This window comes from Squalius cephalus (genome assembly GCF_949319135.1).
Source record: "Squalius cephalus genome assembly, chromosome: 18".
Lineage (NCBI taxonomy): Eukaryota > Metazoa > Chordata > Actinopteri > Cypriniformes > Leuciscidae > Squalius > Squalius cephalus.
This window is the reverse complement of record NC_137139.1, coordinates 9,289,220-9,302,812: the sequence shown is the minus strand read 5'-3', so window position 1 is coordinate 9,302,812 and position 13,593 is coordinate 9,289,220. Positions and strand designations below refer to the sequence as shown.

The 13,593-nt window shown below is 44.6% G+C and overlaps 1 protein-coding gene across 1 annotated transcript; it reads right to left on the bottom strand.

Moving 5' to 3' along the window:
• Positions 1-9,132: 9,132 nt before the first annotated feature.
• LOC307145793 (H-2 class II histocompatibility antigen, I-E beta chain-like) lies at positions 9,133-12,137 on the bottom strand. The gene is made up of 4 exons (XM_079849361.1): positions 11,865-12,137; positions 11,112-11,393; positions 10,806-10,919; positions 9,133-10,517 (listed from the first exon to the last, which is right to left on the bottom strand). Exons 1-4 carry the CDS (start codon positions 12,118-12,120, stop codon positions 10,495-10,497), a joined length of 675 nt encoding a protein of 224 aa, XP_079705487.1. The 5' UTR covers positions 12,121-12,137; the 3' UTR covers positions 9,133-10,494.
• Between the last annotated feature and the right edge of the window lie 1,456 nt (positions 12,138-13,593).

Here is a 13,593-nt window from a genome sequence, read left to right as displayed (position 1 = left end):
CCGTTCCATCCTTCCCTCACTCGTGAACAAAACCCCAAGATACTTAAACTCCTCCACTTGAGGCAGGAACTCTTCACCAACCTGAAGTGAGCAAGCCACCCTTTTCCGACTGAGGACCATGGCCTCGAATTTGGAGGTGCTGATTCTCATGCCAGCCGCTTCACACTCGGCTGCAAACCGTCCCAGTGCATGCTGAAGGTCCTGGTCTGATGGGGCCAACACGACAACATCATCCGCAAAGAGCAGAGACGAAATCGTGTTGTCCCCAAACCTGACACCCTCCGGCCCCTGGCTGCACCTAGAAATTCTGTCCATAAAAATTATGAACAGAACCGGCGACAAAGGGCAGCCCTGCCGGAGTCCAACATGCACTGGGAAGAAGTCTGACTTACTGCCGGCAATGCGAACCAAGCTCCTGCTCTGGTCATACAGGGACCGGACAGCCCTTAGCAAAGGACCCCGGACCCCATACTCCCGGAGCACCCTCCACAGGATGCCGCGAGGGACACAGTCAAATGCCTTCTCCAAATCCACAAAGCACATGTGGATTGGTTGGGCAAACTCCCATGAACCCTCCAGCACCCTGTAGAGGGTATAGAGCTGGTCCAGTGTTCCACGGACTGGACGAAAACCGCACTGTTCCTCCTGAATCCGAGGTTCTACTATCGGCCGTATTCTCCTCTCCAGTACACTGGCATAGACTTTCCCAGGGAGGCTGAGAAGTGTGATCCCCCTGTAGTTGGAACACACCCTCCGGTCCCCCTTCTTGAAAAGAGGGACCACCACCCCGGTCTGCCAGTCCAGAGGCACTGTCCCCGACTGCCACGCAATGCTGCAGAGGCGTGTCAGCCAAGACAGCCCCACAACATCCAGAGACTTGAGGTACTCAGGGCGGATCTCATCCAAGGAGTTTCTTGACTACCTCGGTGACTTCAGCCCGGGTGATGGACGAGTCCACCTCTGAGCCCTCAGCCTCTGCTTCCTCAATGGAAGGCCTGACGGCGGGATTGAGGAGATCCTTGAAGTATTCCTTCCACCGTCCAACGACATCCCCAGTTGAGGTCAACAGCTGCCCACCTCCACTGTAGACAGCGTTGGTAGGGCACTGCTTCCCTCTCCTGAGGCGCCGAAAGGTTTGCCAGAATCTCTTTGAGGCCAGCCGATAGTCCTTCTCCATGGCCTCACCGAACTCCTCCCAGGCTCGAGTTTTTGCCTCCACAACCACCCGGGCTGCAGTCCGCTTGGCCTGCCGTTATCCGTCAGCTGCCTCAGGAGTCCCACAAGCCAACCAGGCCCGATAGGACTCCTTCTTCAGCTTGACGGCATCCCTTACTTCTGGTGTCCACCACCGGGTTCGGGGATTGCCGCCTCGACAGGCACCGGAGACCTTACGGCCACAGCTCCGAGCAGCCGCTTCGACAATGGAGGTGGATAACATGGTCCACTCGGACTCAATATCTCCAGCCTCCCTCGGGATCCGGTCGAAGCTCCGCCGGAGGTGGGAGTTGAAGATCTCTCTGACAGGAGACTCAGCCAAACGTTCCCAGCAGACCCTTACAGTACGCTTTAGTCTGTCCAGCTTCCTCCCCCGCCATCGAATCCAACTCACCACCAGGTGGTGATCAGTTGACAGCTCCGCCCCTCTCTTCACCCGAGTGTCCAAGACATACGGCCGGAGGTCAGATGAAACGACCACAAAGTCGATCATCGACCTACGGCCTAGGGTGTCCCGGTGCCACGTGCACTGATGGACAGCCTTATGCTTGAACATGGTGTTCGTTATGGACAAACTGTAACTAGCACAGAAGTCCAATAACTGAACACCACTCGGGTTCAGATCAGGGGGGCCGCTCCTCCCAATCACGCCCCTCCAGGTGTCACTGTCGTTGCCCACGTGGGCGTTGAAGTCCCCCAGTAAAACGACGGAGTCCCCAGTCGGAGCACTTTCCAGCACCCCTCCCAGAGACTCCAAGAAGGCCGGGTACTCTGCACTGCAAAAAATGCTTTTCTTACTTAGTATTTTTGTTTTGTTTCCAGTCCAAATATCTAAAAATTCTTAAATCAAGAAGCATTTAGAAGTAAAATGACATAAGAAATTCTATTTTGTTTTAAGATAAAAAGAAAGTAATTTAAGTAATTTTTTGCTTAAAACAAGCAAAATTATCTGCCAATGGGGTAAGAAAAAAAATCTGAATTCGAATGGAAAACAAGAAAAAAAATCTTAGTTCAAATGGAAACCAAGATTTTTTTTCTTACCCCATTGGCAGATAATTTTGCTTGTTTTAAGCAAAAATTACTTCAATTACTTTCTTTTTATCTTCTTATTGATCCCGGCTGCGCCATACTGGGCGACGTCACGGTCCTCGATTTATTAGTACTCATAAAGGGTTTTTTGAACCACTCAGTCTGGCCCGTCACCTAGGACCTGTTTGCCTTGGGAGACCCTACCAGGGGCATATAGCCCCGGACAACATAGCTCCTAGGGTCATTCGGGTACTCAAACCCCTCCACCACGTTAAAGCTACACTGTGTGATTTTTACCCCCATCTAGCGGTGAAATTGTATATGACTACCCAATGAATTTTAGTTTCTGTTCCTCTCAATTCCGAGGGCGTTTTAACTCCTACGGTGGCCGTATTATTCCAAGATTAACATGGCTTCCAGTTATCGACTTCGTCCATGACAATAATAAACAATACGTCTAAAATGAATAAAACTACAGGACAGATGTCAGGAGGTAAACGTCACCCTTGGAATCGGCTATCCCAGCATAATCAGATTAACATTACAATGTGTACAAAGTAAAAGCTATTAAAAATAACTAAAACGTTCAGTGTCCTTTTTTATATATAGCTTAAAAAAATTGCGCCTTTAAAACTATTCATCACCTGTGATCCGTCGCAGCACAGATTTGTTACAAGGTAAACAATACTTTTTCACCATTGACGCGAGGATGAAGTTATACTAGAGGTCGTTCTGGCGTTATGCACAACCATGCTATGGTTAGACAAGCAACTATAAAACTTCGAATTTACACAAATGAATTACAACAGGCTGAATTACCTGTCGAGAAGAAAGCAGGCAACCTCGGCGTCCGTTTTAAAAACTTTTCTCCTCATGAGCTCTTTCCATCTGGGAAAAGTTACTCCAATATTGACTATGGTCTTGCTGATTTGTCTGTCGCGTTGACGTTTTAATTCTCTCTTTCAAATGTGAGTACGCACGCACACACACACACACACACACACACACACCACACTATCTTTCAAATCTGCCGGCACTCGATCGCGAGCTCGCGAGTAATCTCCCCCTCGCATTCGTCACGGTGTCACTGAGTGAAAAACGCAAAAGGCGAAGCTTGAATTTACAGGCATGTCCCTCTTTGGCTAATGTAGTTTCAAGATGGAGGGGCAACATGGCGACCGGCATTCGAACCCCTTACCCATATGTACTTTCAATGGCAGATTATAAACTTAAGAGAATACTTTATTACTTGAAAGAAGTAAATATACATTAATGAGCACATATATTTTTGAAAGAACTAAGTGTTTTTTGCTAAGAATCAACTAAAAAAGTTACACAGTGTAGCTTTAAGGTGGCAGTTCAAGGAGGGGAATCAGCGGGAATCCACCTGTCACTCAAAAGTGGACACCCTTAATTATGCAGAAATTTAAGGCTTAATATAATTTAAATGGATGAGTTATAAAAAAAATTCACCCCCTCACAGTTGTCATGAAGGGCAAAATTAGCTGTATAGACCAAAGCCACTTTTTGCTCCAGGCTGTAAACATGTTTTTTTGTTGTAAAGTTGGGCATTTTAACATGGGGGAGATGCAGATTCGACTCACTTTTGCAGCCAGCCTCAAGCGGCCAGTTGATGAATTGCCGTTTAATTCACTTCCGTGTTGGTTTCAAGAGAGAGACAAGGAGGTTGTCTTTTGATTGTAAATAGAGTTAAAAAATTGACACGAGTCACGACGCATTGCATTATGCACCTGACCTGCCGGCTGTATTATTACATCAATAAAACACAAATACACACTGCACTTGAATTAATATATTTTAGCTTTATTTAATAATATTATCTATTAAAAAATAAGACAATAAATTACTTTATTTTTTAAATTTGACTGCATTCTTGTACAAAAGGCTAAGCTTTAATGACGCTGGTGCCCTCTGCTGGACATTTAATTTGTTGCACTTTAGGATATACATATTATTTCTGAATCACCTGACTATCATTCCTGTAATTTCATTGGTTTAGATCGGGAGAACTGAATGTCAATCAAAATGCGTTCATGCCCAGACGTAACTATTTTGCTAAATCCCGCAGCAGTTTTGTAGTGATATCCGTGCTGATCTGGTCCGATTTCTAGCAGATTTGTTCATACTGTGTGCGTACATCTTAAAAGTAAGTAGTTAAATACTCTTTCATGTACACTCACCTAAAGGATTAATAGGAACACCATACTAATACTGTACTTGACCCCCTTTCGCCTTCAGAACTGCCTTAATTCTATGTGGCATTGATTCAACAAGGTGCTGAAAGCATTCTTTAGAAATGTTGGCCCATATTGATAGGATAGCATCTTGCAGTTGATGGAGATTTATGGGATGCACATCCAGGGCACGAAGCTCCCGTTCCACCACATCCCAAAGATGTTCTATTGGGTTGAGATCTGGTGACTGTGGGGGCCATTTTAGTACAGTGAACTCATTGTCATGTTCAAGAAACCAATTTGAAATGATTCGAGCTTTGTGACATGGTGCATTATCCTGCTGGAAGTAGCCATCAGAGGATGGGTACATGGTGGTCATAGGCTACGTTCACACTGCAGGGCTTAATGCTCAATTCCGATTTTTTGAAAAAATTCGATTTTTTTGCAAGGCCGTTCACATTTCCAATTAAATGCGACCTTTTGTGATCTCCTGTGTGAACGTGAAATGACCCAGAAGTGACCCGCATGCGCAGAAGAGTACTCAACGGTCAACGACGTCACTTGTTGTTTGCGGAAATAGCTAAACTTTAACCAGAGCCCGTCTCTGCTTTAACTAACTGTGATTCTCTCACTCACACACACACACACGCACACACACGAGCGCACGCAGCGACCGTTACACAAGAGCCAGACTGCAGCCGCTGACCTATCTAATATCAGATTCATCACAAATAAGTTAACATAACGTATATATAATGGCCGTGGTCTTTTTTTTTTTTTTTTTTTTTAATTAACGGGCTCGTCGAGGTCGACCCGTTCGGCAGATTTACCTCAGCTCGACGAATATGCAGTCCGTTTTCAAACCGACGACTACTTCAATGCAGAATTATGACGTTTTTCGCGTATCAATGACGTGCGGGTCGGATACATGCGACCTGGCCGTTCAGACTGAAGTCGCATTTCAAAAGATCGGATATGTATCGGATTTGGGACCACATACCCAAGTGGCCTGGGTCGCATTTGAAAAGATCGGATCTGTGTCGTTCAGACTGGCATGAAAAGATCAGATACAGGTCACATAGGGGCAGAAAAATCGGAATTGGGTCGTTTCAGCCTGCAGTGTGAACGTAGCCATAAAGGGATGGACATGGTCAGAAACAATGCTCAGGTAGGCCGTGGCATTTAAAAGATGCCCAATTGGCACTAAGGGGCCTAAAGTGCGCCAAGAAAACACCCCCCACACCATTACACCACCACCACCAGCCTGCACAGTGGTAACAAGGCATGATGACGCCAAATTCTGACTCTACCATCTGAATGTCTCAACAGAAATCGAGACTCATCAGACCAGGCAACATTTTTCCAGTCTTCAACTGTCCAATTTTAGTGAGCTCGTGCAAATTGTAGCCTCTTTTTCCTATTTGTAGTGGAGATGAGTGGTACCCGGTGGGGTCTTCTGCTTTTGTAGCCCATCCGCCTCAAGGTTGTGCGTGTTGTGGCTTCACAAATGCTTTGCTGCATACCTCGGTTGTAACGAGTGGTTATTTCAGTCAAAGTTGCTCTTCTATCAGCTTGAATCAGTCGGCCCATTCTCCTCTGACCTCTAGCATCAACAAGGCATTTTCGCCCACAGGACTGCCGCATACTGGATGTTTTTCCCTTTTCACACCATTCTTTGTAAACCCTAAAAATGGTTGTGCGTGAAAATCCCAGTAAATGAGCAGATTGTGAAATACTCAGACCGGCCCGTCTGGCACCAACAACCATGCCACGCTCAAAATTGCTTAAATCACCTTTCTTTCCCATTCTGACATTCAGTTTGGAGTTCAGGAGATTGTCTTGACCAGGACCACACCCCTAAATGCATTGAAGCAACTGCCATGTGATTGGTTGATTAGATAATTGCATTAATGAGAAATTGAACAGGTGTTCCTAATAATCCTTTAGGTGAGTGTATATATTGGTAGACTTAGTTGCTGCTACGTTATATTGTAATTCTAAAAGTTTGTTTATTCCTTCGAGGTAGTCAATGCACACATAAGCTCGATCGCACATTCATTTCAGCATAAAACACGCTGAATTAGACTTTGAGTGTTACTTTTTGAATATTATGTGATGTAATATTATTTATATTTAATTCTATTTCACTACTTTTATTTTGGTCAGTTATTACTGTTTCTGCCTCATTATATACTGTATATTCATTATTGTTATTATTGTTCATTTATAGAACCACACCCATACTGATGTGTAATGATTTATGTCTGTGTTCCCCTGTCCCATGTTTTGGAGTTCCCCGTTATGTTGATTAGTCTTCCCAGGTGTTTTCTATTAACCACGCCCCCTTGTTATCTTGTTTAGCTTGTCTGTCTGTGTATTTAAGCCCTGTGTCTTGTTTCAGTCTTTGTGAGTTGTTAACGTTGTATGTGGGCTGTTCCTGTGTCCTGAGTAACTGTTATTTTGTTATCTTTTGAGTTTGTTTAATAAACCTGCTGCACTTGGATCCTGCTTCTGCATCTGCTTCAGCCGTGATTGTAACAGAACAACTCACCCCAGACCATGAATCCAGCAGCAGGATTTATGTAAGAGAATACCCGGCCACACCCGTAGTAAGATTCAGCTTAAGTGCTCAGGATGTGTTGGGATCTGATCGCGGCACTGGCTCAGGACAGCCGCGATCTGTTCGAATTCACAACTGGATTTTGTTCTCTGGCGGTTGACTGTGGTCTGAGCGATCAAATCATCATCGCCTGTTACCGGACCGGGGCCCAGTACGTTGACCCACGTCCGCTCCCCGATCTTTCAGGGCTAAACTGGAGGGAGGCGATATCTGTTTGCTGGGACAGCTTTTTCCCTGAGTGTGCGTTTTGCACCAACATCACTCATCTCGTCAAACCAGTTAAACCCACCGAGCAGGAGCTCAGTATCCGCCTGGGATCTGATGCGGGGATTGTCTGGCCCAGAGCACGCAAGCTGGTTTCCAACAGTGCCGATCTGGCATCCAAGCTGATCGACCCCCCTTTGATATCCGTCCGGGGAACTCGCCATTATGCTCCACATCCCACCAGCCTAGTCAAGTTCGATTCAAGTCAAGTTCCGAGTATAGTACATGGTAAAGAAGTCGTCTGCCCAGCCGAGCCTGCGCTTCACGCCAGTCCAGCCGAGCCTGCACTTCACGCCAGTCCAGCCGAGCCTGCACTTCACGCCAGTCCAACCGAGCCTGCACTTCACGCCAGTCCAGCCGAGCCCGCACTTCACGCCAGATCTGCCGACGCCAAGGCAGTATGCGTCATGCCCACCGCCCCTGAGACTGAGAGCGTCATGCCCGCCACGCCTGAGACAGCAAGCGACATGCCCGCTAAGCCAGAGCCTTCTTCGCCGCTGGTCCCGTCCAGCTCAGAGCCCTCTTCGCCGCTGGTCCCGTCCAGCTCAGAGCCCTCTTCGCCGCTGGTCCCGTCCAGCTCAGAGCCCTCTTCGCCGCTGGTCCCGTCCAGCTCAGAGCCCTCTTCGCCGCTGGTCCCGTCCAGCTCAGAGCCTTCTTCGCCGCTGGTTCCGTCCAGTTCAGAGCCCTCTTCATCGCTGGTCCTGTCCAGCTCAAAACCCTCTTCACCGCTGGTCCTGCCCAGCACAAAGCCTTCACCGCTGGTCCTGCCCAGCACAAAGCCTTCACCGCTGGTCCTGCCGCCCAGCACCGAGCCCTCATCGCTGCCCAGCACCGAGCCCTCTTCGCTGCCCAGCACCGAGCCCTCTTCACGGTCCCTATCAGCCCAATCAGAGACTGTTTTTAGCCATCCTTCTTCTCCTGTACCCGGGACTTTCCCCAAGTATTTTTTTGGGGGGGGCCATATGCCTCCGTCCTGGCCACTCGAGGGACCACGGCCACCCGAAGGGTCCTCACCGCCGTGGTCGCCTGAGGGGACATCACCGCCCTGGCCACCCGAAGGGTCCTCACCGCCATGGTCACCCGAAGGGTCTTCTCCGCCATGGCCACCCGAAGGGTCTTCTCCGCCATGGCCACCCGAAGGGTCTTCTCCGCCATGGCCACCCGAAGGGTCCTCATCGCCATGGCCACCCGAAGGATCTTCTCCGCCGTGGCCGCCCGAAGGGTCATCTCCGCCGTGGCCGCCCGAAGGGTCATCTCCGCCGTGGCCGCCCGAAGGATCATCTCCGCCGTGGTCGCCTGCACTGCCTGATCCGCCCTGGTCGCCTGCACTGCCTGATCCGCCCTGGCCTCCCGTCCTGCCGCAGTCTCCAGGCCCTCTGCCGCTCCACGGGCCTGGCCCTCCATCCCGCCCCCCGGTCCGCCTTCACTCCACCACCCTCCTGAACTATGGGTTTTGTTTTTATGGGCGTCGGGAGCCGCCCATAAGAGGGGGGGTTATGTAATGATTTATGTCTGTGTTCCCCTGTCCCATGTTTTGGAGTTCCCCGTTATGTTGATTAGTCTTCCCAGTTGTTTTCTATTAACCACGCCCCCTTGTTATCTTGTTTAGCTTGTCTGTCTGTGTATTTAAGCCCTGTGTCTTGTTTCAGTCTTTGTGAGTTGTTAACGTTGTATGTGGGCTGTTCCTGTGTCCTGAGTAACTGTTATTTTGTTATCTTTTGAGTTTGTTTAATAAACCTGCTGCACTTGGATCCTGCTTCTGCATCTGCTTCAGCCGTGATTGTAACACTGATGTATGAATCAAAAGACAACAGTAAAGAACTTTATTGTGGACATGAACCAAGTGATTTATTGTTCTGCCTGAACAATCTGTAACAGTTGTCACTTAGTTTAAGATCCGCACCTCAACAACTTTCATACAGTTCTTGTCAATTTATAAATGTTGACTTTTTGATTTATGAATTATAACAGACTGATGGGGAAAAAAACATTTTGCTGTTACTTTTTAAAAATTGGTTTTATTATTATTTAACAATTTCTTTTTATTAGTTGTAATTTTTATATACATTTAACTTTTAAAATAAAGGTTTTACAACAACATCACCTTCTTCTGTTATATGTGGGCCTCCATGCTCATCTATTGAACAGTATACAGTATGATATTGGTGGAGGGTGGTGGGGGCCCACATCATTATTTTTTTCAGGGGGCCCCAAATCCTCTAGCTACGGCCCTGCTTGTATGCATTTCTAGCACTTGTAAAGTTGTAAAGTCAGCTGATGAGCTGATAAATCGTGTCCTTCCACTTCGGCCGTGAACAGCAAAAGCTTACTAGTTTTTTGAGAATATGATCCATTAGACGATCCTAAGTACAAGTTTTCTTCAATGCATTTGTAGACGCTAATCCTTTTTATAACTTTTCTTTAGGCACTTGAGGTTAGCGGAGAACTCTCTCTCGATACACGTCCAAGCACTCACGGAGATGCAGTCGTAACACAAAAAGCCATGGTTTATTGATCACGATCGCCAGTTTACCTTTCAAACAAAATTCAATTTAAACTTTAAAGAAAACGAAACGTGAACAGCGATACCATAACATGCGATTGAAGAAAACTGTTGCTCTCCACACTCTAACCTGTCTGCCAAACAATTCTCCTCAACTATTAACACCTGTGCACTTTCACGCCGTAGTGACGCGTCAGAAGGTGGAGAAAGCCAATTCATATGAACAGGTTAGTTCAAGTATTAAACATTAAACATAACATTTCCTTATATATCTAAATCATAGTATTTTGAAATAAACATTTAAATAAATCAATAAATTAAATCTCTTCAGGTTCATATTTCAAAATCTAAATTTGGCTCATCTTTATTCACATTGCTTCTATCCACATACAATTAGCACTAAAGAGTTCAAGCAAAATCATTACACGTAGTAAAATACACATTATTTTATCACTACCAACATTACATAGATATGCTCAAATACAAGTCATGTAATCATTGTTGATGCAATTTTTTTTTTCAATTTTCATTATTACTTTAATTATTAAAGTTAAAAATATTAAAAGTTCAGAATAATGAGACTGTATGAAAGATGTGGCATAAAGAGAATACATCAGTGATCCAAGGAGGTCCTCTTTCAGTTGGCATCAACATTAGACTTACTGTAGTCAGTTTGGTACCAGGATCCTCCCTGACAAAGTAAAAATAACAATTTATTGACAAGCTAGATGAATGTACAGACTTAATTTTATCAGGAATTTTCAACTCTGGCCCTCGAGGTCCTGCAGTGTTTGGTTTGATTAAACCTTGATCATATTCACCTGCCTGTATAGCTTCTAGAAATCCTTAAGACCTTTATTAGCTTGTTCAGGTTTGTTTGATTAGGGTTGGAGCTAAACTGGAAAGTTGAGATCCAGAGTTGAGAACCACTGATGTATATAGATGAGTATCAGCATGATTTGCTCTCATCTCCACTGACCTGATGATTTCTTCTTGTAGTAAATGAGTCCAGCAGCTGCAATGATGATTCCCAGCACCAGACCAGAGGATCCAATCGCAATTTTATTCCTGTCAGACTCAGGCATAGAGGGATCTGTGGGGAACGGAATTCATGCTCTGTTAGCGAATGATACAGTATTTGTACATCCTCAATATTTACATGTTTAATATTTGTTTAGTTGTGCAAGTGTAATAACAAAATAATTTCCATATCTTCTATTTGCTCCCATAAATATGTCAAAACTATTAATAAAGGAAAGACTGTAAAGTAAATGTTTTGTCTTACTCCAGTCTTTAACAATAGGTTGAGTTGAGCTGGCATGCTCCACCACACAGGAGATCTTCTCTTCAGATTTAGGAGTGTATTCCAGCTCAGAGTGAATCTGGTAGTACCAGTCTCCATCAGCCATCTCCATTGTGGAGGTCACTTCAGAGGTCATCAGTTTATCATCTCTCAGCCAGGACACTTTGATTTTTTCAGGGTAGAAGTCATATGCGCTGCACATCAACACAGCTGGATGATTGCCTTCAGCCTGCTTCACTGAACTGATCTTAACCTTTGGTTTTACTAAACCAAAAGAAAAAAAAACACTCAAAAATTAGCTTACAGTATTCTAATGTATAACACAAAAAATTATAAATGCATTAGGTGATAAGTAGCTAAAATACTTGAATGAATTAAACTATATGAACAACATGAACTATAAAGCAATTTCTTTAAATTCAGAAATGGATTGTCGAGAAAAAAAGACCATACATGTTTCCTTATATTATTCAGTTTGAATTTTTTTTTTCTTAAATTTAACATTTTGTCAAATAACCCCTGTTGTTATCCAGTTGTAAAATATATTTTATTGATTTTGTATTAAAAACAAACATATATCACTGAAGACAACCACATTGTGAAGACACAACACCACCAAAACAACAGACCTCGGTTTTAATGCATTTTGAGTGCATTTCTTCTGCACCAGTGGACACACATGTTAGACATCTTTATAATGCAGTAAACATGAGACAAGAGTCTTGTAGCACTCACCTGTTTTATCACGGACAGATGAGTCCAAGACCTGAGCATAATGTCTGCAGACTGTGTCCACATCAGCTTTCAGATCCTGCATAAATGCCTGATCTTTGTTCCAGTACTCTGCATTTTTCTCTCCCTGCTCAGTGAACCCCACAAACTTCCCCACAGTGCTGTTGTACTGTGCTACCATAACTTTATTGAAGGACATTGACACAAGAAACACCATATCACTGTAATCACTGGTGCTGTAGACACATTCAAACATCATGTATTCATAAAATCCATCAGCTGAAACATAAAAAAAGAGCGTTAGATCTTCAGGTTTTGTATAATTGTAAGTTATAAAAACAAAAGTACCTCTATTCACCTGCTATTTGATATTACTTTGTGTGGTGTATAGTCTAGTTACTGTGTGTTATAAGGGGCTTTCACACCGGATAGTTCTAGGAACTTAGTTCAAGAAACTAGTAGCCACCAGTGGTTCCCATAGGAAAGTTTTCCTGATTGCATTCATTTCGCATCACCGCTCCACCAGTAGGAATTATGAAGTGACATTAGCCGCGCTTGTTGTTGGGACCTTTCTGTTGACGGCGCTGAGAACGCCAGCCAGCCCAGAGCCTGAGCTCACAGTGTGGTTGCATTCTCCGTGTTCGTTAGTTTGCGATCTGTCTAACAGTCTTGTCTAATACATTATTAGATAGAACTGTCATACATCGAAAGTAGACATTAATGAAAAGTTATAAGCGTATGCCATGTGGTTGATGTCTCTGCTAGCTGAGCAGAAATGCATAATCATGTTTCGCCTGGTCACCTCAAAGTTGCGTTGGATTTTCTCCTCAGCGTAAAGGTTAAGAGGCCCATCTATCACTGTTTTCCATAGTTTGTGGAGTAAATATATAAGCTAAAATCTGTTTACACAGCTTTTAAAAAAATGGTGGGGGCTGGTGTTTCGCGTGCGTTTGGCCAATCAGTGTACACTAACGTCACGGATAGTTCTCATAGTGCTGGTTTAGACCCTACTCTGAAGTAGTAGCTGAATTTGCTCCGTGCACGGCGACCGTTGACGTTCGAACTTGAGTGTGTGGGCCAGTACTTCCGGTGAAAACTTCCAGTGATCTGACAGTGAGAGCGAGAGACAACAGCGACCGAGTTCCATTACCACAGAGACATTTTTTCACAATGAGTGTTTTTAGGATTCAAGAGAGGTGACTTGCCTTTCAGAGGGTGACAGCCTCAGCACTTCATCGTTGTGTGCCGTTATGTACCATTTCATCACGTTACAACAGAGAAGACAGCTTTCATGCATTCCCCGTTGATGCTGCGGTACGGGCTGAGTGGATGCTGAAGATCCGGAGGGATGACTTCAACCCGACCAAATTTTTAAATGCATATAATTTTCAGTGTATTTCACCTGTGCGTTTCTATGCTTTCTATTACTGCATTTATTTTGTGCAAGTGAGATGAGTAAAGATCTATTTCATAAATCATTATCTGTCTGGTGTTTATAAGCAGCACATACAGTATTGTACTACGTCTAAAATAAACACAAACTTACCTATATTAAATTGTTTGTGGTACCTACAGTAAAAAATGTAAATGTAAAATATGTGATGATAATATTGATCGAGCAATTGAAGTAAGTAAAAATATATGTGCAGAATTGAGAAAATAGTATTTATGGAGCCTATCACAATTGTAGCCTATCACAGGGCAAACATGTGAATGTTCACGGTGCATTTTA